Source organism: Leptidea sinapis, chromosome 12 (assembly GCF_905404315.1).
Source record: "Leptidea sinapis chromosome 12, ilLepSina1.1, whole genome shotgun sequence".
NCBI classification, from domain to species: Eukaryota; Metazoa; Arthropoda; class Insecta; order Lepidoptera; family Pieridae; genus Leptidea; species Leptidea sinapis.
In genome coordinates, this window is record NC_066276.1 from 12,349,509 (window position 1) to 12,374,075 (window position 24,567).

At 35.9% G+C, this 24,567-nt stretch overlaps 1 protein-coding gene across 4 annotated transcripts in view; it reads left to right on the forward strand.

Annotated features, from left to right (window-relative positions):
* Nucleotides 1-24,567, forward strand: part of LOC126967068 (intermembrane lipid transfer protein Vps13) — a 122,224-nt gene that overhangs the window by 13,258 nt on the left and 84,399 nt on the right. For all 4 annotated transcript variants that reach the window (XM_050811401.1, XM_050811403.1, XM_050811402.1 and 1 more), the window contains exons 7-25: nt 944-1,229; nt 3,797-3,911; nt 4,711-4,853; nt 7,517-7,608; nt 9,220-9,353; nt 10,129-10,252; nt 11,203-11,355; nt 12,595-12,769; nt 13,173-13,366; nt 14,476-14,545; nt 16,640-16,793; nt 18,323-18,582; nt 20,410-20,547; nt 21,251-21,353; nt 21,893-22,125; nt 22,463-22,618; nt 22,863-23,102; nt 23,352-23,567; nt 23,802-24,071. In XM_050811401.1, coding sequence (XP_050667358.1) covers nt 944-1,229; nt 3,797-3,911; nt 4,711-4,853; nt 7,517-7,608; nt 9,220-9,353; nt 10,129-10,252; nt 11,203-11,355; nt 12,595-12,769; nt 13,173-13,366; nt 14,476-14,545; nt 16,640-16,793; nt 18,323-18,582; nt 20,410-20,547; nt 21,251-21,353; nt 21,893-22,125; nt 22,463-22,618; nt 22,863-23,102; nt 23,352-23,567; nt 23,802-24,071 — 3,256 coding nt within the window. The remainder of the gene's footprint in view (nt 1-943; nt 1,230-3,796; nt 3,912-4,710; nt 4,854-7,516; nt 7,609-9,219; nt 9,354-10,128; nt 10,253-11,202; nt 11,356-12,594; nt 12,770-13,172; nt 13,367-14,475; nt 14,546-16,639; nt 16,794-18,322; nt 18,583-20,409; nt 20,548-21,250; nt 21,354-21,892; nt 22,126-22,462; nt 22,619-22,862; nt 23,103-23,351; nt 23,568-23,801; nt 24,072-24,567) is intronic.

Here is a 24,567-nt window from a genome sequence, read left to right on the forward strand (position 1 = left end):
AAGCCATAACGGCAGATGTCTACTGTGCCGAACTCCGAGCAATGATAGCAAAACTAGCAGTAAAATAACCCTCACTCATGAATCGATCTTCACCATTCTTGCTCCATGATAACGCGAGACCTCATACAGCACGAGAAACCGTTTTATCTCTACAGGAACTACAATTAGAAACCATTCGTCACCCTTCATATTTGGCAGACCTTGCTCCAACGGACTACCATTTTTTTTCGTGCTTTGGAAAATTTTCTACGTGATAAAAAGATTTCTTCACAGGAGGCAGTACAAAATGATTTCACACAGTTTTTCGAACCTAGATCATCACAGTTCTATCGCATAGGCATAAATGACCTTCCTATTAGATGGAATCAATATATAGATAATAATGGTAATTACTTTAATGTTAAATTTAAAAAAAAATCGGCAATTTCATACCTTAACCCCTAATATTTTCAAAAGTCAGAAAATTAATTCAGCAAACAAAATAAAGAGGTGACAACTCCGTATAGATAAACAATGAATGAGTAATAAGGGTAAGTACAGTAGCGGTGGAACATGATGTGTCACCCAACAAACCACCGGAGATTAAGATGGATAGGCTTATGATCCCTCAATTAATATCTTAAGAGACACATTATAAAATATATTAAAAAGGAAGCAAAATATTACCAGTTCTGAGGAAAATTTTTCGCTGCACTATTAACAACTTGGACAGTTATAAGTCGCCGAGTACTGACAATCTCAGTTGCCCGTAAATCTGTTCATCAACATCGGGATAAATAAATAATATTAATTCTACCAAATTATTAAAAATTATTTAAATTCTCTCATTTCGTTTATTTTTTTGAAACTCATATTACTCGAGAAAATATTTTATGTTAGTGTCACTACGGAGTTTGTTTTATCGTATGTCATGATTATATGTTAAAATGGGATTAAATTGCAGAAAGTACCGGCCAAATGTGAAAACCTACAAAGGTAATTACAAATTGTGGTGGCAATTCGCGTACAAATGTGTCCTCGAGGAGGACGTGTTGAGACGTCGCCGGAACTGGGATTGGACGCACATGCTGGCTCACCGGCAGCTGTGTAAGGATTACGCGGCGGCGTATCAAGCCAAGCTGACCAGTAACGGCAAAGTGACATCGGATCACCAGTGCGTTCTGAACGAGGCCGAGAAGTCATTGGACCTGTTCAACTTGGTGGTCATACGACAGAGGATTGAACTTGAGGTATCTTTACTACACTACAATATGCTGTGTAGATTCGTTTTTCTCGCAAAAATTTATGAACAATGCGTGACTCGAATGCGAAGACGATGCAGATAGAAGCAGAGAGGTCGCGGGTTCGAGTCCCGCATTGTTCATTATTTTGTTTACAATTTTAATTTGTATAATTAATCCCAGTAATGAGGGTTATCATTTTAAAAAATAACAATTTGTTTAAAAATTGTGATAATAATTGTTAGGTTTATAACGGAGCCATTCATATTCCACATTTTTTTTTGTGTTACACAACCAAACATTTTACACATTCCGTGTATCAGCAGGCTGTATCTCATGACGCGCAATAGTTATACAGTGAACTCGTTTATTATTATAGAAAAAGATAGTAAAATCCAATATGCCTCATACATATTAAAAAAACTTATTTTACAAAGGTATTTAAACTTACATTACACCACGATATTGAACCTGTCTTACTCGTACGTGAACGGTTTTATTTATATTTTATGTCAGCTATAATCATTAAAGCCATAAAAGTCATTTATTTTCTCAAAATGGAATTCTTTAGAATTCTCTTTGATGTCATTACTAATATACTAGACATCGGCTCAAAATTAAGTGAGCATATCACTCATTTGTTAGAAGATAGTTAGCCTAGCCTCTCTAAAAATATGTAATAGTACAACTACAGAAGTACCCACTTCGCAAAATAAATTAAAGAAATAGGGACTCTTGCGGCCAAACAATAAGGCGAAATTCAGATCGCACAGCACTATTAACATACATTTTTATTCACCTAGAAGTTGCCTCTCTTTCTATCGCGTGATTCTTACCTTTTCTGACGACATTACGGTTGTCTTCTTTATCTAAAACTGTACCTACCTAGTATAAGGTTATATGCAGTGGCGTGCATTGGTTTTCTAGCAAGGTAAGCACTGCAGATCTATCTTGTCGTGGAACTGCACTTTAGTCTGACAGTACTAGGTTTTGAGATCTACATATTGAAGTTTGTGTTTCGCATGTAGTTTCCGTACCATATGGTCAACCTAATATTTTAGTTTGTGTCATTCAAGGTACAAAATTATACCTTAAACTGCTTTCTTATTTTATCTCAATAGCTAAGTTTGTGTGTAAAATTACACATACTTTCATTTTTACCGCCATCTAGCGGTAAACACCCATACTACAATCACTTACTGTTAAACCTAAAATTTCATGCATTTATGATATTGAATAATACCTATAATTTTATTTATTTATATTTATATTTTATAATTGATTGCGATCGGTCGGACTAGTAGAGTAGGTAACGAACACAGCTCGCCCATGCGTCTGGCGTCATTGCTCGCTCGTGAGTCCCTACTGGATAGCCCCGTTGAAGTGGTCGCCGTGCGTTGTTTCGATTTCGATACATACACTGGGATTGAGATACGAGTATTTCTACCCTCACACTTTACACACATATGCGCCGGAAATCGAGTTTTTTTTAGATTTCATGTATTGGTAGAATAAATTATTGCAGAAAATCAGAGGGTGGTGGATGCCGTACATAACTATTACACTACCCGCTAGGTGGGTAATGACATAGTTATGTGTAGTCATAATTATTGAATAATTGGTGCCGTAGTTAGTAAAATTACTGTGCTGATGAAACTTAACATCTTTTGTCTCAAAATAACGAATGTAATTGCGATGCGGTTCAGATTTTTAGGTTCTATCAAGAATCCTTATGGGCACTGCAATATTCTGGGAGGGCGTATCACATATAATCTGGTGAACTTTTTGCTCGTCTCCTTAATTTTTTCATAAAAAAAATTCGCATTTCATAGCCTTTACGCAAACTGGAATGAATTAGCACCGAATATACGCTGAGCTAATTTGAAACTTCTTTGTGATTTGGATTGAGTTCTAACTTTCTCTATAGGTACCAATATTATAAATGTGAAAACTTAACTAACAGCTTGACATTAATATTATCCGAAACAGGCTGAATAGCGTATATGAAGTGTCGAGGCATCTCTTCCTTATTCTTTGTACTTTTTTGTTTAATGTTATAAATAAATAAAGTACTGTTTAGTATAGTGATAGTATATAACGGAGACTCTGCGCCCTTATCTGAATTATCCATTCTACGTGGGTAATCGGGCGAGGTTATTTAAGAAATAAACGTCAATAGTTACGTACAATCCAATCATAATTGGTCTTCCATAATTCAAATCACTTTACAATCGTATTTCAAGCGGATTATATAGGATAACAAAATATGGCTAGACGATCCGTGGTTAACGTCCGGTCGGGCCGCTGCTCGTTCAAAAAGTGACAAGCAACATGGCCGCCCAACGAACCGACGACGTTCCGTCAGTGCGACAGGTACCTCTCACTCCCGCACGTCAAACTGTTTTTTCTTGAAAGATTAAGGCGCCACAGTTGCGCTGCCAGACGTCAGTGACAGGTACCTCTCGCTCTTGCCCATCAAGGTTTCTCTTTCTATCGAAGAACTAAGGTGCTACAGTTGCGCCGTCATATATTTGCCGTGACTAACCACATTTATTTTTATTTTATCTTGATTTTAGGTTGAGAGGCTTGGTAAAATAGAGGAAGAGGCGAAAAAATCCCGTGGCTGGTTCAGTGGTTGGTGGTCCGGAGCAAACTCCAAAGACGAGGAGCTGTCTGAGGGTGTTGCTATCAGTAAGACATTATAATTACCAATTTTATTTATATCACTATGTTATCAAATTGTAGTATTCTTATTAAAAATCTTTTTACTCAGAAATAGCAGAGAAAATGAACGTCTTTGGTTCGATCTAAACACAAATATTATAGCCACACGTTTATTTGTGTTACTATTTTTCTTGCCGATTTTAAAGTTAATCTAGTACAATATTTTAATGAAAGCTTAAGATTCTAATATTTTTTCTACGGTGCCTTCAAACATGACATTATAATACTATTATTACCTGTTCCATTTCGCCCGCGTACAATGATAGTATATCATTGTTCGCGGCTGTAAATTTATACTGTTACAATTTTAAAGTACTCTTTGCCTCTTCGGCTATTCATAGATTGATACTGTTAAACTTCTATGACTGACTGTCTTGCTGACTGATGTTTTATGGAACCTAGGCAGAAAACATTGCTAATGTATTCTAAAAAGCTTCCTAGTATATTAAATTGAATGTAAAATTTACAAACGTTACGAAGATCATCGTAAGACGAGACCCTTGACCGGCTGCTGACAAGCACACTTTATGTTACTATCATAGTCAATTCGCCTTCTTACACTGGTTATTGATTTTGATATGTTCAGTGTTATATACCTCATATATCAAATTGAATTTAACTTGAAATGCGGTCCATGTATTCTAAAAAGCTTCCTGGTATATCAAATTGAATGTAAAATGTTCAAACGTCACAAAGATCATCGTAAGTCTGTGGTATTTTTATGTCGTATCCTAAACTAAACTAGCTTTTTCTTAAATATTTTCAGTGAAACAGTTTGAGAAAGCCATGACTCCAGAAGAGAAGGAGAAACTATTCCGTGCGATAGACTACCAGGAGAACACGTCGCCTCTTCACCTGCCGATCGAGTACGTCGCCGTCGAGACACACTTTAAACTGGACAGGCTTCAGGTGAAGTGTAGTTTAACCACAAACGATCTACTTGTCCTTGTAGCTTAGTGTTAGCACACTGGGACGACGTGGACGGATATCATTACAGCGAAAAATTTTAAAATACGTTTAACGGAATTAACAATGTGTGATAAATAAACAATGAATAATTTTAAAACACACACACATAAAGGAATTAAGAAAGCAGGTGCTAAACTCAGGGGCGTGCATTGGTTCTCTACTATGGTTGACACAGCAGATACAAGTAAAGTACTCAATAATATAATACCAAGCTAGAAACAAATAACGCGTTGAGGTTGTCGTTATCATTTGCTCTCGGCGTGTCTATTTTGTTCTTTTAAAATACATCTATCGTAACGATAGTGTACTTACTTACACGATAATATGAGTAGCAGACTGCCTTTTTATTAGATTCATAAGTCGTTTCGTGGTATATAATAGAGGTCTGTAAGTATGATACATATGTTTTCAGTGTTACCGCTATCTAGCGGTAACGAGATGTATTAAGACTGCAATCACTTTGTTTATTTTTCATGCAGAAAATTGAATATATAAATAATTATTGTAAACACTAATGATTGTTATAAGTACTTTTTCGATATATTTATTGCTTGGAAAAACAACTATAAACTATAACCAGTTTTTTTTAACTTGTGACATCAAAATAACAGTATGCCTACCAAATAATTTTTAGGCAATAAAGACTTATATTTGTCTTACCCCTGTTTTTGCCGTTTTCTTAAAATAATTTAATTTCGTAAATACTTGATGTTCTTCTACTGAAAGAAATAACTTTTATTTTGTTTACGATTTAAAACTATGCAACACAATTAGCAAACCCTAAATTCTTTATTTTATTTTAATAACTTAACACGTAACTATTTTTTCACAATACAAACTAAAAGCGAAACAACAAGAAAATACCTTGGGCTCGCTCCATCCACTTTTGGGCACGCAAACTACATTGGAACTAAAAATTGAAACGTGACACATGAGAGCAAGTGCGATAGATTATTGGATCGGCATTATATTTACATTGAGAAAATTTATTGTTAGGATTCCACGGCCAGTAGGCTAGCTTGGTTATTATCGGTGTTAAATTACCAACACATGTTTTTGAAACATTACATATTTGTCTAGTCTACATATTTCTATAGTTGTATAGCTTTGAAGAACATTTTTCAAAATAAATTGTATTGTAAACTCAGTGGGTTGGTATAGGTAGTCTTATGAGTGCTTATCAAAGGTCTTATGAGTGCTTATCAAAGAACATTTCAAAATAAATTGTATTGTAAACTCAGTGGGTTGGTATAGGTAGTCTTATGAGTGCTTATCAAAGGTCTTATGAGTGCTTATCAAAGGTCTTATGAGTGCTTATCAAAGAACATTTCAAAATAAATTGTATTGTAAACTCAGTGGGTTGGTATAGGTAGTCTTATGAGTGCTTATCAAAGAACATATCAAAATAAATTGTATTGTAAACTCAGTGGGTTGGTATAGGTAGTCTTATGAGTGCTTATCAAAGAACATTTTTCAAAATAAATTGTATTGTAAACTCAGTGGGTTGGTATAGGTAGTCTTATGAGTGCTTATCAAAGAACTTTTTACAAAATAAATTGTATTGTAAACTCAGTGGGTTGGTATAGGTAGTCTTATGAGTGCTTATCAAAGAACATATCAAAATAAATTGTATTGTAAACTCAGTGGGTTGGTATAGGTAGTCTTATGAGTGCTTATCAAAGAACATTTTTCAAAATAAATTGTATTGTAAACTCAGTGGGTTGGTATAGGTAGTCTTATGAGTGCTTATCAAAGAACTTTTTACAAAATAAATTGTATTGTAAACTCAGTGGGTTGGTAGTTAGTAGTCTTATGAGTGCTTATCAAAGGTTTTTATTATTATTTAGCGTATGGTAGAACTTTTTCAAAAGCAAGCAAATTTATTTAAAGCAACTAAATTATTTTTAAAACTAGTGGTATATATTAATTTAGGTTCTTATTAATGTAGGCATTGCTTATTTATCTATATGGAATTCACGCCAGGGGTTAAGCTATCTTAAGATATCGCAACGAGCATCGAACGGAGCTGCGATGATTGTGTTTAGAACACAGTACGAGGTCGTGTAATGTTCACAACACCTGACTACGACTACGAAGCGACCGAATCTGTTATAGACCATGCAATAAATACCCAGTTTAACATTCACAAGCTTATTCAGGATTATAAGCTGTGAGATGATGAAAACATTCCGAGAGAAATTCGGTTTTTATCAGTGTGCACCTAGTTACGATTGAGCAATCCATAAAAAGCAAACATTATAGAACTACAACAAATTTCGATTTTCAAACTAAAACAAAAACCTTTAGCTAAGAGTTTAGTAAGCAGGAGGTAAAATAAAATCATCAAAAGTGCCGGCTCGAATAACACGACATACCTAGGCGTAAAAGCATGCAATTTTCGCAGCGGGCGTTCAACGACTATCTCATTTACTAAGAGGGAATGTGCACTATTTTTAAATATTTTTATTCAACAGTTTATATTGCTATTTATCTATATAGAAATGTTATATCAATTTAAAAAAATACTATTTTTATTATTAAAAATATTGAACAGAAACAATTGCAATTTAAAAACATGTACTTATATATAATTTGCCTTTCAGGTGGCGGTGAATGATACTACTGAAGTGCTTCGAGCTTGTGTCGAGACTGTAGTGCTCGATATGCAACAAAGACCAAGCGCTAATGCTCTGAGGTGAGAGACTGGTGTCTTTGAGTGTCTTATTATCATATCTATACTAATATTATAAAGCTGCAGTGTTTGTTTGTTTGTTTGAACGCGCTAATCTCTGGTACTACTGGTCCGATTTGAATGATTCTTTCAGTGCTGGGTAGTCCATTTATCGAGGAAGGCTATAGGCTATGTTTTTTTTTTCAAAATTAGGGACCCGTAATAAAATTGCTATTTTGTAACACAAGGTGTAAAATCGAATACCTATTTTTGCGTGCGCTGCAAAAACTATTGACAATAGAACAAAATGATGTACAGGCTATAATATAGGCAATATTTTATTACTTATAAAACTATCGCGTGAATTATACTTTATATGGCAAAACACCGTTTGCCGGGTCAGCTAGTTGATTATAAATACGATGTTGTTTGGTTTGTGGTGTAGCGATGATGGATCAAAGCAAATTGATAACGCCAGGGACAGTATGTTTCCCAAACAAGCTCGACTTATCTCTTATGTTACGAGTAGACTTATAGGATAGAGTGAGATGTACGAAAAATGATGAAATACGTAGCAAAGTCAATGAACTATTACTACTAAAATAAGAAAGATAAATAATTTGAATAATATCTATGATCATCCATATTGACATTGCATTTTTTATCTTGCATAATATAATCTATAAAACGCCACAATTCAAAATAAAACAACTAGAGAACGTATGTAAAGAAATCTATAAAAATAACGTTTTTTTATTGTGTTGTGTTCGGTACCTCGTATATATGATATACTAGCGTATGCGTCTCTCTGTCGGACCTATCCGCAACTATCTATCAGCGAGCAGTAGATAGATGGTGCCTCATGAACCGTACGGGTCACCTGTTGTTAAGTGATCACCGCCACCTACAATCTCTTGCAACACCAGCGGAATCACAGGAGCGTTGCCGGCCTTGAAGGAAAGTGTACGCGCTTTTTTTGAAGTTACCCATGTCGTATCGTCCCGGAAATACCGCACAAGGAAGCTCATTCCACAGCTTTGTAGTACGAGGGAGAAAGCTTCTTGAAAACCGCACTGTGGAGGACCGCCACACATCCAGATGGATGATGGATGGATGGAGGATGATATCCTAACTTGTGGCGTGTCGTGCGAAAGTGGAATTCTGCGGCAGGAGTCAGGTTAATCAGCTCTTCGGAACACTACCATACTATGATAAATGCGGTAGAAGACACACAAAGAAGCAACGATGTTTGTCTATAATATAGATTTTCTTCTTTAGCGGCGTTGAGCACTTTTCTTGGCATGGTATAGAATGTCAATTCGCGTCCACAAGGACCTAATGGATAATTTGTAAGACAGTCGTTGAAATTATGGATTATAGTTGATTTTTCTGAGGGATAAACTATTTAATATAAATAATTGTGATAATTCTGAAGTGTTAACATTTTTATGTAATATAAATTATCATTTGTGTACGATAGCGCAATAAATGAATATTGTATTTAACCACATAAACGGCTACTTTTATACTGATAAATAAAGCAAGTCGTGCGAAATTATTCAACAGTAACGTTAATGGTCAAATTTTAACTTCTGTCGGCCCTCCCGAAGTGCAACTCGTTACTTTATATTACAGAGTGGATGTTCAAATGAGAGCTTTCACTGTGACGGGCGTTCGCCAAGGCAACTTTGATCCACATCTCGTTACTTCTAAAGAAGATTCCAAAGATGCGAACTTGCTAAATGTGATGTTCGAGACGAATCCTCTAGGTAAGTTAAGAGTTATGGCACGAAAGACCAATCTGGTTACATAGCCAATAGTGTTCTTAAGCATCGACCTTATAATAGAATCCTGTGTGCAAACAATTTAGACAACCAACTGTGGTGAGCGGGCGCAGGCTACTGATGTTCATTGGTCAGGTTTTGTCACAACACATCGCAAGCGATCGCTACTGGTTACTTTGGATTTATATATCCGTATTGCAAAACGGTTTCTAAGCGTTCGCCCTTTATTAGGAGTCTATAGGTTATAGGGTCGATGCCTCCAACTGACTGAATTGAATTTTATGCATTTTTGTGATCAGTTTTTACACTACCCATTCGTAAAACCGCAGATGAAGCGGCAAGAAACTCAAAAAGTATACTCTCTTAAAACAAATAAAAACTAGCTTCATTATGTAATGAATAGTCCAGATTTTGTTTACGCTTGCTCATTTATTTAATTAAAATTTAAAAGCCACTTATATTTGTCCTCAAGACACGTCTAACACGCTCAAGGTTTCTAACTATAAAAATCCTTATGCAATGGGGATCAAGCAAAGGGTTTGTGGCAACAATAAGGTGTTTTATTTTAATTTTGAATGAAGGCATTTTTTATGAATCCTTATGACATGGGTATCGAATGAAAGCGTATGTGAAAACGACAACGAAGCTGTTTTTTTAAATATTGAATAAAGCTTTAATATATTTTTGTTTAATTTGGAGATTTGGCAGTTATTTTAACCCCTTGAATTTATAATTATAAGTTATATATCTTTTTGTTTAGATGGCAAGTGTGATCAACGTGTCGTAGTTCGCGCCCGCCCGCTACAGATTATATATGACGCACAGACAGTCATACAGATAGTCGACGTATTCAAACCGCCCACAGAATCTACCGCATTAACAACGTAAGTTATCACACTGCAGGTATTTTTCAACTATGGAATACTTGAGAATCAAATGTTTGTTTTCATCAACATCCACAAATTACACTTCAAAAACAAGTAGTAAACTGAGATTGACAAGCTGAAGACGTCACCAAACGGCAGTGCTATAGGCGTCATCTTATCTTTATATATATAATTCTTGTGTGCGTGTGTATGTCACTGAACTCCTCCTAGACGACTGGACCGATTCTAATGAAACTTTCTGTGTGTATTCAGGTGGATTCGAGAATGGTTTAGATTCACATTTGAACTACCTCCTAAACGGCTGGACCGATTTTGATGATATTTTTGTGTGTTCCAGTGAATTTGAGATTGGTGTGTGTCTTCAGGTGGATTCGAAAATGGTTTAGATTCACAATTAAACTACCTCCTAAACGGCTGCACTGATTTTGATGACTTTTTTGTTTGTTTCAGTGAATTTGAGATTGGTTTAGATTCTCAATTCCGCCCATATAATATAACTCTCCTGCTCATGTGTATGTTAGTGAACTGCTCCTAACGGCTTGACCGATTTTTCAAATTTAAAACATGTGTACAGGACAACGTCTGTTGGGTCCACTAGTCTATATATATAATATAATGTGGCTCTTTCACGCCTAAACCACTGATCGTAACGATATGAAACTATCACTCGACATTCGATGCGAAATTTATCCTAGATGGTTTTTAGCTATTATTATTATTCGACTTTCCAACGTTCCTTCCTTTTAAAATTCGCCCAGCGAAGCGGCCGGGAGCGGCTATTATATTCATAAAATTGGATAGATATGTGTCTCTTTTTAGACGACCTTCAAATTCTGGAATTCTGGATCTAAAGTTTTTTTTTATCATAAAAGAGACAAAACTCAATGGATCACGAATTATAAATGAGACATATCCACAACTAGGCCTAACCTAATGTTTGATTGCAGTTTGCAAGCGGTTGCGGAGAACAAGTTTTCAGACTTAAAAGAGAAGTCTTCTCTGGGGATGCAATACGCGGTGCATAATCATACATTTATTGAACTAGACGTGGATATTGCGTCCTCATATATCATCGTGCCGCAGACAGGGATATATAAAGGGTACGTATCTATATGTTGTGAATTGTTATGGTTCATTGTAAAATAATTCAACGAAACTACTTTTTGTACTAGTAAGATATTTATTGATGGTAAAAAAATATAAATACCAATAATATATACCTACTTATGGGTAAAATACAATCACTGAATCATTATTCAAAAACTTGCTAATATGAAAGTAAAAATAGAAATGCAGTTTTACAAATAATTTACTCAAAATGTGTCTGTGCGTACGTACATTAGAAGTTATACTTCTTTGGCGTAACAAATTAAAAATCCTCAATAAATTTTATTTCTCGTCCTATTTTACATTTGTAGAAAGAACAATATTGTTATAAAGAAGGTACTATTATATACAACTAATGAAAATATTACTATACCGCATAAATAAATACCATGTATAAATATTGTTGCATTAAAATATTTTTTATACAATAAATTGAAACGTTTTCTTTTTATTTTGCAAGTTGTACATTATTATGTATTATTAAAATTTATTTGATTCTCGTCCACTGTTTATGGTTCAGTAGACATATCGAGTTACAAGTGGCTTATGGTTGAGAAGTAGGATATAAATGGTTAAGAACATTTATTGAATTAGGCGTTACTTTGCGGAAATCCATAATTATACAAATGATTTAGGCCCTCTTTAGTGTTAATTCCGCCAATATTTGTTTTTAAAAACAATTCGACACGTGTTTCGCCTCTACACGAGGCATCCTCAGGACGTGTTGTCTCGCCAAATTCTGGCACGAGACTTCTCGTGTAGATGGCCTAAATCATTTGTATATAAATGGTTAAGTTGACTAACTATAGTCAGGCCATAAATCAAATCTATTAAAAATGTTAATAATAGCAAGAACAATATAATGCAATGGTATATTTTAACACACCATATTTTTAGTATTGGCGGATGTCGAAGTATCATAAAAATCATCCTATCTTTGTAAGTAGGTATCGCTATTCTTGTCAACGATGTAGATGTCTTACACTTAGATAATTTATACGTCTAGATGAAGTATCATGTTGTTAAACACCGATAAAAACAGGCCCGGAATATTAGTTTAGTGTGCGTGACAAGTTACGTCTTATACTCGCGATTTGTATGACACTTTGTGTTAGTGTGCGCGAATTGTTCAAAATAGAGGTTAGTTCTAAAGTCGATTTTTTTCGACGTTTTCACAGCCGTCAATGTTTATCTAGACGAATAAATGATCTAAGGTAAATGTTTATTTGCAGAGAAGAATCATGTGTGGTCGTGAAGCTGGGAGCCATCAGCGTGAGGTCGGAGCCCCGCAGCCGGTCTCTGGACGTGAGCCGGCTGCACCGCCAGGGGCTCGCTGACGACGACATCCTGCGGGAGATAGCGGGCCACGCCTACGACAAGATGGCGCTGCACCTCACGGAGATGCAGGTGACCCACCTGACTTGAGAAGCTTCCCTATTGAACAACTCTCTCCTCTCGACAAATTCTAATTTATAGAAACGACAATTGGTTACTGCCTCGTCCCAATTATTGATATTCTTGCACAGTTTGCCGACTCAAGATAACTTGACAATCTTTATTACACGGCTTTTAAAATAGAATAAAAATATCGTTATAGGAAACGCGACGACAACCACAAAATGTATTGGACACTAACCCCCTTATTGATAATAGTCTGCTAACTCAAAGCATTGCTAATTCTCACTCTGTCTTCTTCTATTGACCTAGGTCAGAATGAGAAAAAACACACCTTAGCGGCCGTTTTAAGTTAGCGGACCATTATGACTAAGGGGGTTATTCTCTAAACGAAATTATTATTTTTATATTTTAGATTGTGGTAGCTTCCTCGAACGAAGACTGGCATTCCGCGATCGTATCAAACGAGGCGACTCCTCTACACCTGCTGCAGCCGACGACCCTCGTGATACAGATACACAAGTGTCTCATCACCGACGACCCCAGGCTGCCCAAGATCAAGATCCGCGGCGAACTGCAGAAGATAGCCGTCGGCGTCAGCGAAGATAGGTGGGATCCTTTTCATGTAGATATACATTTTTAGTAGATGTGCAAAAAAAAGAAGAAACGCAAGGGCAACATTTAAAACACCTAAAAAAAGGTAGATAGCGGAGAAGTCTTTTAATAATCTTTGGAATGTTTTTGTCTATCAGTCCCTTCCTAGTACTGTTAGGATTGATTCCGTACCCTATATTATTAATTTTTTTAAAGCTCCATATCCCGTAGAAATTTTGTGCACCCTTCTCAGATAGTGAGTCAACTGCTTTATTGCCTGCTGCTTCAGCTGTATTTTGGTCCATCCTTGCGTGACCTTAGTAGATTCACCTGGAAAATGGAGTACTTGTATATACGACTTGTACTCGAGTTACACCGGAAGAATCATCCGAGGTATGTGTACGTTCTTTTATGAATGTACACATGTCGTTTCGACTTGGAAACACTGCGCTAAAGTCTCATTTCAAATGATAGTAGACGGCATGACTTCTAATGGCTAAAAAAATTTATTGAAGTAGGCGTTATTTTGCGAAAATCCATAATCATCCAAATGTTTTGAGTTTTTCTTTAGTGTTAATTCCGCCAATATTCCTTTTCAAACAATTCGACACGTGTTTCGCCTCTACACGACGTATCCTCAGGAGATGTTGATTCGCCAAACTGTAGCACGAGACAGACAGAACATTTGGATCACAAGTCTATTTGAAACCCCAAAAGATTGGATTCCACAATGTGCCCGGAAATGCCAAACCCTTGAAACGCATCTTTAATAATCTGTAGGTATTCGTAACTGAATGGAACAATCATCCTGAAAATATAACGACAAACTCAATAACTTATTTCAACAGTTAAATATCTCTATATCTACGATGTATTCAGCTTGCAGCTAAGCCTGAATATAATACTTATATCAAACACCTATGTGATGATTGATGGATCTTCCTACTAGCTAGCTGTTTATGTCATTAAAGAGAGTAGGTTCTTGTTAGCATTACACTTATTAACTTAGTTTATAACTCTATTTATAAATACTGAACACTCGACAATTTCATATAAAAATCTTCCCTTTATTCAGTCTGCTTTAAGGCATCTATTGAACATAATATTATATTTGTTTGTTTTAGATTGTTAATGTTGTGTGAAATATTGGTGAGCATGCCATTGCCACGATCTGAAGAGACAATGCAACTGAAGGTATGTTTACATGCGTATTGCTCCTATTTATTATTATTATCCACATTTAATTTGTACTTGCGTTGCATCCCAGTAATACTAAGTAATTCATTTGATTATTTTACTGATCTTAAGAAAGACAAACGAGCGGACGGGTCACCTGGTGCGAAGTGATCACCGCCGCCCATATTCTCTCGCAACACAAGAGGAATCACGAGAGAAGCGTGGTCGGCCCTTAAGAAAGGTGTACGCGCTATTTTTTTTTGCACTCATGTCGTATCGTCCCGGATACAGGAAGGAACCACACTAGGAAGCTCATTCGGCAGCTTGAGTGGAAGAAAGTTCCATGAAACCCGCACTGTTGAGGAACGCCATACATACAGATGGTGGGCATGATAATATCCTAATCTTATTACGTGCCGTTGTATATGCACTACACTCCTGACTAGGCGACTGTCGTAAGTTGCGAGAATACACGTGACAGCTATTCATATGTTACGATGGGTAAAAGAAAAAGAAATGTTAGCTGTAGGAATTGTTAATAGTGGCGTGGCTTATATACTTCATGTATTTGGAATTTTGAATTATTTCTAATCTATTTGAATTAATCATAAGCGATTAATACTTAAAAGCGTTCCCATAACAACTATTTCGCCTCATGCAAATTTAGTAGCACGTACCTAACGTGCGAGTCGAAATTCTTATAAGGGTTTGTACGTTGAAATAAAGCAAGGAATTGGTATTTTTATTAAATTATTGATAATTCCATTAGAATTATGGTGCGTAACCTAAAACAAGTTAATTATTGTTATCATCATCATCACAACTACTGAAATTGACTTGATAGTGAAGAAACATAAGCAGACATTCCTACTTGGTTTTATAACTTCAAATCTTTGTACATATTATCCATCAAACTTGTCCACAATTTGAAGATATTTTGCTACAAATTCGCGTACACCGTGAGCGGTCGCGTCATTGAGCCGCACACCCAACTCGAAGAACCGACCGACGGAGCCACTGCCGTGGTAAATGTTAACACTTACATTATTTATACGTCTAGAAAGTGTCTTGCTGTTACAAAACCGATAAAAACGGGCCAAGAATATTAGTTTAGTGTGCGTGACAAGCTACGTCTTACACTCGCAACTTTTATGACACTTTGTGTTAGTGTGAGTGAATTGCTCAAAATAGAGGTACCTAAATGCTAAACTCAATTTTTTTCGATGTTTTCACAGCTATCATAATCTATCTAGACGTACAAATAATCTAAGTGTGAAGATGTAATCTTGTTATTGTACCGTATTGGTTGTTTTTGACTAGTAAAACGATCCGTAGATTACATTTATTAGATAATAAACTGTAGTGTTGTCTTTATATTGATGAAATTCATTAGGACGTACGTCGTAATAACGACGTTAGATAATAACGACCATAGATAATAATCTATGGTACGGTCAATTGTTTAACTGATAATAATATATTTTTCATTAATATTACAGTTTCATTTTTACAACAGAGTAATAAGTAGATAGAGTATAATGCAGAAGTTTATGTAAAACTAGGCTCTGAAAACTATTAATTGTAATCAAACTATCCTTTTAAGGTTGTCGAGTAGCCCTGTACTTTTGAAGGGAAAACTTCTTTAGCGGCGTTCAGCACTTTTTTTTGGATCAGGAATTCGAATCTGATCGAGAATTCGAATGACAGTCGTTGAAATTGTTGATGAAAGATTTATACTTATTATATTTCGGCTATTTTAACTTAAGGCGAGGTATTCCCAACCCTTTTAGGCAAAAAGCGCTCGAACAATAGATATTTCATTGGCGTCATTGCGATTGGAATAACCATCTCTAGTAGCAGAGACGGAAAACGAAATAAGAGAACGATATACATAGAATATATATAGAATTCTAGATACGAGACTTGATTGCTCAGTATTGGTATGTCCACGGGATATTAAAAACAAGCGAAAGTGCCCTTAAACTTCCTTTGTATGGGAACCAATGTCATCAAAACTCTCACATTTGCAATTTAAAAAGTATTTGCAATACACTGAAAACAATTATATAATTATACTAGCTATAATTCATATTTTTATTGTTATTCTTCTAGTCAAGTGAATCAAAGGGGTCAAGTCTCTCCCTTTTGAGGTATTTGGATCCCGCTGAGAAGCAGAAGAGAGACACAGCACGCTCGAAGCAGCGGAAATCGCACGAAGAGCAATCTGTTCAGCTCACTGAGATTGAGGCGTTCTTCATTATGAAAGGTAACAATTTAGTCGAGAAATATATACGTTTTGGCAATCTAGAATGATTTTATTAATTATTGTATGATATTTGAAAAATAAAAAAGCGGCCAAGTGCGAGTCGGACTCGCTCATGGAAGGTTCCGCAGCAGCAAGTAACATAATATAAAAGTGATAGAGAAAGAAAAATGATATTAAATTATTTAAATGGAGAAGGCAAAAAATCTTTGCTCAAAATCTTACAGTGTAAATGAGTTCTCATCATTGATCCTTATTAAAAAACTACTTACTAGATCTCGTTCAAACCAATTTTCTGATTAATACTTAAAAGCGTTCCCATAACAACTATTTCGCCTCATGCAAATTTTTATCGGTCAGACAATTTAGTAGCACGTACCTAACGTGCGAGTCGAAATTTTTATAAGGGTTTGTATGTTGAAATAAAGCAAGGAATTGGTATTTTTATTAAATTATTGATAATTCCATTAGAATTATGGTGCGTAACCTAAAACAAGTTGAACATTTTGATTTTATTAATTATTGTATGATATTTGAAAAATAAAAAAGCGGCCAAGTGCGAGTCGGACTCGCTCATGGAAGGTTCCGCAGCAGCAAGTAACATAATATAAAAGTGATAGAGAAAGAAAACTGATATTAAATTATTTAAATGGAGAAGGCAAAAAATCTTTGCTCAAAATCTTACAGTGTAAATGAGTTCTCATCATTGATCCTTATTAAAAAACTACTTAGTAGATCTCGTTCAAACCAATTTTCGGTGGAAGTTTGCATAGAAATGTACATCATATATTTTTTGAGTTGCATCATTTTATTTCATGGGGGGGGGGGGGGGGGGCTTTTTACTACTTTGGAAGTGTCTCGCGCAAACTATTCAGTTTAGGAGAAAATGATATTCGTAACCTCAATATTATTTTCGAACACGTATGGGTTTGATGAAAAAAAAAAAATCAGTTTCAGTTCTAAGCATGGGGAACTCCCAAAATTTGTTTATTTAATTTTGTGTGAAAATGTTAATGCGGTTCACAGTATACTTACCAAGTTTGCCATTTGGCTACGGAACCCTAAAAAAGGAATATGTTAATAATTAGTTTCAGCTGTTTCCTTCTTGTTTTGTCAGTCAATTATATTGTCATTTGATGATTGGACAACAGCTGGAATTCATACGAGCAGACAACGCTATATTAACTATATAGTGAGAGATCATTATACAATATTTTCTCACTTATGTAGAAATGCTCCAAATTATTTAAAAATGTTTGTTCTATTGCAAAGTCTATGCATATTAGGCAAGTAATTAAAAATGCACCAAATAAAATAAAAATGACTAGGAATGTTAGTGAACCTGGAAGAGTGAAAGACCGCAAAATGGAAAACAATATAATAATTGAATCAGAGCAGGAAGTTGCTTAAGCCTTTGATAATTATTTTCTGATATTCCAGTTTCTATTACAGGTATTTTTGTCTCCTCCACCAGCGCCTCTTCTGGAAAATGTAAAAATTTCATCATCTGTTTTACACATATTTTGTTACAGAACTCGTATTATGTGTGAACCGTAAAACTATAAATCAATCAATGGCTTATGACAAGTTCCTGGTGTTTTCTCTGAGACTGTTAGAGCTGACGGCGACACAGAAGACTTTCACCCTGGAAGCGACAGTGAGGCTGGGCGCGGTCAACATGGAGCACCACAGAGTGGGGTACTCCACCATCAATATGATAGAGACCCCTGCGTTGACTAAGGACGAGAGCAAACTAGAAGATCAGTATCTGTTTGCGGTCACTTATAGCAATGTAAGTATTCCAGCATAAATGTCATCGCGCGTTCCACCTTTAAGTCTTAAGGTGATGGGCGAAATTTGATCTCATGTGACTGTTAACGACAGCAGATGCCGCTTAATTTTAGTCCAGCCAGCTGCTCGTCCCATCATTTATTCCCATAAGGACATTACTCTAAAAAAATAGATGTTGCAAAGTGAGAGTCAATTGTCATATTATACGCTTATAAACTTTTATTTTTTTCTTTAGATTGTGTTTATTTGAATATGGCATCAATAACCTCATGTGATATTAAGGTCCATATCCAATGACGTTCTATATATATAGACAATTCACGTTAAACAAACACAAAGCCTGGCACTTGCCACAAATTATTCCACCATAGTAAGCTTCGACTGTCATATCTATACATTTCTGCGTTTACTCTAGTTGCTTAAAGTATTATTAGTCAAAAGGCTGCAATGTAAATTTAGAACCCGATTTGGACATTGACACCAGTGTAGTAAGCAGTTGAGTATTTTTTTAAACCCTAACGAAAAAGAGGGTTGTTATAAGTTTTACGTTTATCAGTCTGTCCGTATTTTCTGATCAAGATCTGTTCAGTCGAATGGTTTTTACATACTTAATCAAAAATCACACTCATGTTGTAAAGGGGAAAGTTATTATGTTTATTAATTGTTTTGTGTGTGTATTTGTTTCTCCTTACCTACGTTATCGACGTATCTTCTATATATATAGAAGATACGTATATATTGTATAAAATAATAAGGGTAAACTGGTTATTAAAATGTTACAAAGACTAAGACAACTTTTCAAGGGCGGCATATGTCGTGTGAGTGGATATCAATATATCTTTGTATGACAAATTATATTGATGTCGATGCTGTTGTCAAATTATAAATGTGGCTAAATTGGACTTTGGTGTGCGTCAGTTTGACTAAATATATTGACATTCGTAAGAGATTTCAATACTTTTAATGTAAAAAAAGTTCAAATCATACTTTTTGAACATGAGTTTTTAAAGGCTTTAATCATTTTTATGGTGAAATATTAATCAGCGTCGAGGAAATGATTCGAGCTAATAACACTAGATTTATTTGGTAAGTAAAGTCCTTCACATCTCTCTTTTGCTACCAACTAGCGCCAATTCTCTTTCATTATCTCGTGTACGGGAAAGCTGCGAAATATTAGCTTTTACAGATTTGCGGTGTAAATAAGTATCAATTATCACTAGGTAACGATACTTCCGTGATCCGTCCGTGATTCCGTGATGAAGTGCACTAGTATGTAAGTGTTCACGTTCTTGTAACGTTCACATTACACAAAATACAATTATTAAATTTTAACTAGGCCTTTAAAAAAGACCTTTCTAGATAGATTTCATTTCTGTATTATTCTAACAAGCGGGTCTTGTCTGTGGACTTGTCAATAATTGTAACAAATTTAATTTCAAAAATATTCGTTTTATTAAATTACTTATGCTTTTTGCCAATCAATCGTATATAAATAAAATAGCCATACCGGTGATAAGTCACACCATCTTTTTTTTGAGTCGTTAACGTATTATTTAAGCATTTTCTATAGCACACTTAAGCTTGTTGATTGACACACAGTTGACATATGACTAAGGAGAAAAGTGTGCTTACATTGTTTCTAAGCACACTTTTGCTGTTCCGTTATCAGAGACTGCGAATGATATGTCCATATGTACATAGAACGTCATTCCTCATACCAATTATTCTGGAAATGGTAACAAATGGTTGATGTGGTTTAACGGTTATTTTAAAAAATCTGTAAAAGTTAATGTTTAACAGTAAATTTATATGCAATAAATGATTTTAGGTTGATAAAAAATGTCCCGAGTTCCGCAGTCATTATGGATCTGTAGAACAATTGATAGAGCTGGATTTTACAACACTCGCCGTGCTTCTACATTCCGAAGGCTTACAGGAGATTCTCGTTACTGTCAATGAATATCAGGTATGCATGCATTTCACACATTGATTTTAGTCTGCCCGTTGTGTTATATAAACATAAGGCACATATGACGCTCAGCGATCATCCCCAGCCATCAACGCTAAAAATCGCTGACCGCTTTATTATTTAGCTTTGAATGCGGGATTTACAAATTAAGCATTTATGATTGGTGTTTTTGGCGTCGGATTTTATCAATCTTATATTCGTAGCATCCCTAATGTGCTAGACAACAACACATACAATACTCGACCATTTTAATAGGGACAGCCCTACCATCTTGTGACTTAAACTCCATCCATACTTCCAAAATTACCAATCAAAAGTGACGTTTGCAAAATGGCGACTGTCTGCTCACGTCATGCTGCATATATAACAAGGGTGTTACAACGCGACGGGGGTTATACACCGTAGTCAGGGAAGTATGTTGTATATATTGCATCGTGGCTATCGGTATGTAATCTCCGATTTCCCTTCTGGGTGAATGAATAAGGTTGATGATGACTATACGTTGACGACACTATTTGAAGCCTCGAGTACAAGTTTTTTAATACTAGCACAACTGTCACAGTCTGTCTGTTAATCGTGTATTATGGCAGCAGGTCTTTCTACACTAATCTATTAGAGGTTACTTTTCTAGTCTTGAACATTGCTGATTGAAAATGAACATGAAAATAAGCCTAATTGTCACTCAATGTAATATTTTCAGACTCGTCTGAACGCAATTCAGAGTTCCGTGGACAGATACGCAACGGCTGGCCCGCTGGAGACTATTGTCGAGGACGAAGAGTTCTCTGTTGCTAAGTCTAAAGGTATATTTGATATGATTGATGATTAGTATGCTGGCTTTGCTAGACTTATATCGCGGCCTAAGGAAATGTTCAGTTCTGTTGTTAATGCTATGCACTTTTATTGATCCACAGTCGAGTAATCTCTTCTAAGGACGGATTTTGTAACATAGGGAAGACAAAATTCTAACAGCTTACTTATTAATTATAAAACAGTGAAATTAGAGTGATGTAGAGCTTAAGTAGATGTAGTGACAGTTATTTAAAAAAATAGGAAAATGGTTGACCCTAAAGGCCATCCCTACAACTGTAAATTTAAACTGTGAATCCATCGGTAAAGCCGTTTAAAAGTTATTCCAAAAAAAAAAAAAATTTTATTGTAGTGTTTTTGAGATTTCTTAAAATCTACTTGTCCAAGTCAGAATTGTACTCAAAGTCTATGTTTGTTCAAGCCCTTTCGAACTTAACTTTTGAAATTAAATAATAAATTAAACATAAATTGATTTTGTCTCCACATAAAAGGTAATCAATGAGTTAACTTAAATTTACGTCTCTATCCACAGTGAACGTAGGAAAGCAGTCGCGCTCCAAACAAGTGGAAAGCATACAGCTAAAAGTGAACGTTAAGATCGGCGCCGTAGAGCTGACATTCGCAACGGACGTGCGTCCTCTGTCAGTCGTCAAGTTGCACGGAGCGACCGCGGGCCTCGTACTCAAACCTTCGTACACCCAGATTGATTGTACTATTGCGTCGATTAAAGTTGAGGACTTAAATCCAGTTACTATTCACAAAGAGGTAATATTTTACGGCTTACTTAATTTAAGTTGATCTAAATTCGTTACCCTTTCCCCAAATTCAAGCCTCGTGGATAATAATCAAACATATTTCATATATTATGTTATAGCCAAATGGCATAATTAATAGCTGTTATTAATTGAAGAAGGCGAGTTTCATATTTAATAATTTTCTGATTGATTTAGAGTATCTTTTGTTTTTGGTACTTGCAAACATTATTGTTCTATGACCGGCTCAATATGTGTACAGAGGTCACTAGTTTTTTAACTCAGCCATAAATCAAATTAAAATTTTGCATAAAATACAGGGCTTACTCAAAATCTTTTTATTATTTTAGATATTAAAAGTACTGGGTGGCGATGTAATGAACGTGCAGATAGTGATGTACAATGTAGAACAGTTCCCGAGCACGAGTGACGTGAACATGTCCATTGATGCGCAGATAAACTGTTTGAGGATCGTATTCCTCAACTGGTTCGTCACTTCTATGCTGGTATGTACTCTCAAGTTCAAGTTGAACCATAATTATTATCGAGGCAGTGGTACTAAGTTAAAACATATTTAGTAGCAGTGTAACTTTTATCCCACTTCTGATTTTATGATGGTAGGTATGGTACAAACTTAGACTTATCAATTAGATAAAACCAATTTCAATTATATAAACAGAAATTCAATTCGTTTTGATTCCTTATTTTTCATCTAAGTCCCTTCAACTTACTCATAAATTTTTCTCGCAGGAGTTCCTAAACAATTTCCAAGAAGCACAAGAGGCCATAATAGAGGCGTCATCCCACGCCGCCGAGGCCGCCCGGGCCAACGTCCACACTGCTTACCAGAACTCGACCAAGTTGGCGCTCCGACTGAAGCTCGCTGCGCCCATCATTCTTGTGCCGGAGAACTCAACCAGTGCCAAAGCAATGCTCATCGACTTGGGTCGCTTGACCATCGATAACAAATTCGTCGAGTGGGTTCCTGCTGTGAGTATATTGTAAAAAACCTAACAATGGCTTCAAATGAATTGTTGAACTTGTTTTAAATCCTAGTTTAATGCTACTTAATTCTATATACGGCGATTTGTTTTCAGAAATTTATTTAAAATTACAGGTTAAGATAAAAGTTTTAGCCTTTAAGTTGTTTGGACACCTTTCAAAGCTACATTCGTTCAAAATCTTAACGAAATACATTCTATTAAAAAAATGCTTTATACTATGTCATTTGGTTTATAGGACGTAAGCAGCAAGGTGACGGTTGATGAAATCACACTCGCGCTAGAAGAAATGAAGGTGTCGTGCGTAATGCTGGAGGGAAACGAGATAGACGTGACGCAAGAGAGGAAGCTGCTGCGACCGACCAGTTTCAAGCTTTTGGTCAAGCGCAGTCTGTCCTCCTGGTATCATCCGCTGCCCGACTTGGACATATCGGGACGGATGAAGACTATTACAGTGAGTATTTTACCGGCACAATGATACAACTGGCTCCACTCAATATTCGTATATTTTTATTATTTTCATCGTATCGTATATACTTCTATGGGGCGCGATGTCGCTAATGCTGATTTTATAGCATAGGTTTCAACTCGTGATGATAAAGGTATATAACATATTTTTTATTTCAACCACATAATAGTCGTAATAATAAGAATTTTTGCCTTGAGTAATTTTTTATTAAAATCGCAGATAAAAGTGGGACACAGCGATTACAAGAGCATAATGAAAATGCTCAACCAAAACCTGCAAGAGGGCCAGGTCGCGGACGACGTTAAGGTCGCGCAGAACGTGAACCGCGTGACGTCCAAGGCGGCCGTCAGGAGTCAGAGCAGTCGGACGACCAGCAGGGCTGCGGCCGCCGTGGTACAGGAGGAGGCAGGCGGCCAGAAGACACGCACTACCATCAAGTTCTCTTTCACTATGGACAGCTTCGTCATCGATCTAATGAATACGATAAGCGTTAGTTTTCATTTTTTTATTAGGAGGGGAAAATGGGCAAAAAGCTCACATGAAAATAAAACAGCTGCCTGGAGGGGTGAAACAATGTGTTGCTCGCCTTTAAAGTATGAATTTTCTCTAAAGACCATGTTTCGAATCGGTGCGGGAATACTGTAGCCTGTAGATGACTCAACAAAGAGGCTGTGTTTCTTGTTTAAAAATGTTTCTTACAATGCAAACGATTGTGGTATTCCACACAGTGGGTACTAATAGTAAGTAAATCAGGAAATTGTGTTGAGCATGTAAATGTTTTCTTTTGTTTTTATAATGGATCGATACTGGTGAAACCTTAAATCCTGTAAAATATCTAGATTTTTTCAAAAAATACTAGGAATGTGTTCAGAAGGAGCTATAAATATTTTTTATATATTTAAATGAAACAGAAGTTTAGTTGGGATAGTAGGTAAACAGAGAAACTTGCAGTTGACTTTACGTACCCGTCATTCAAAACGTACAT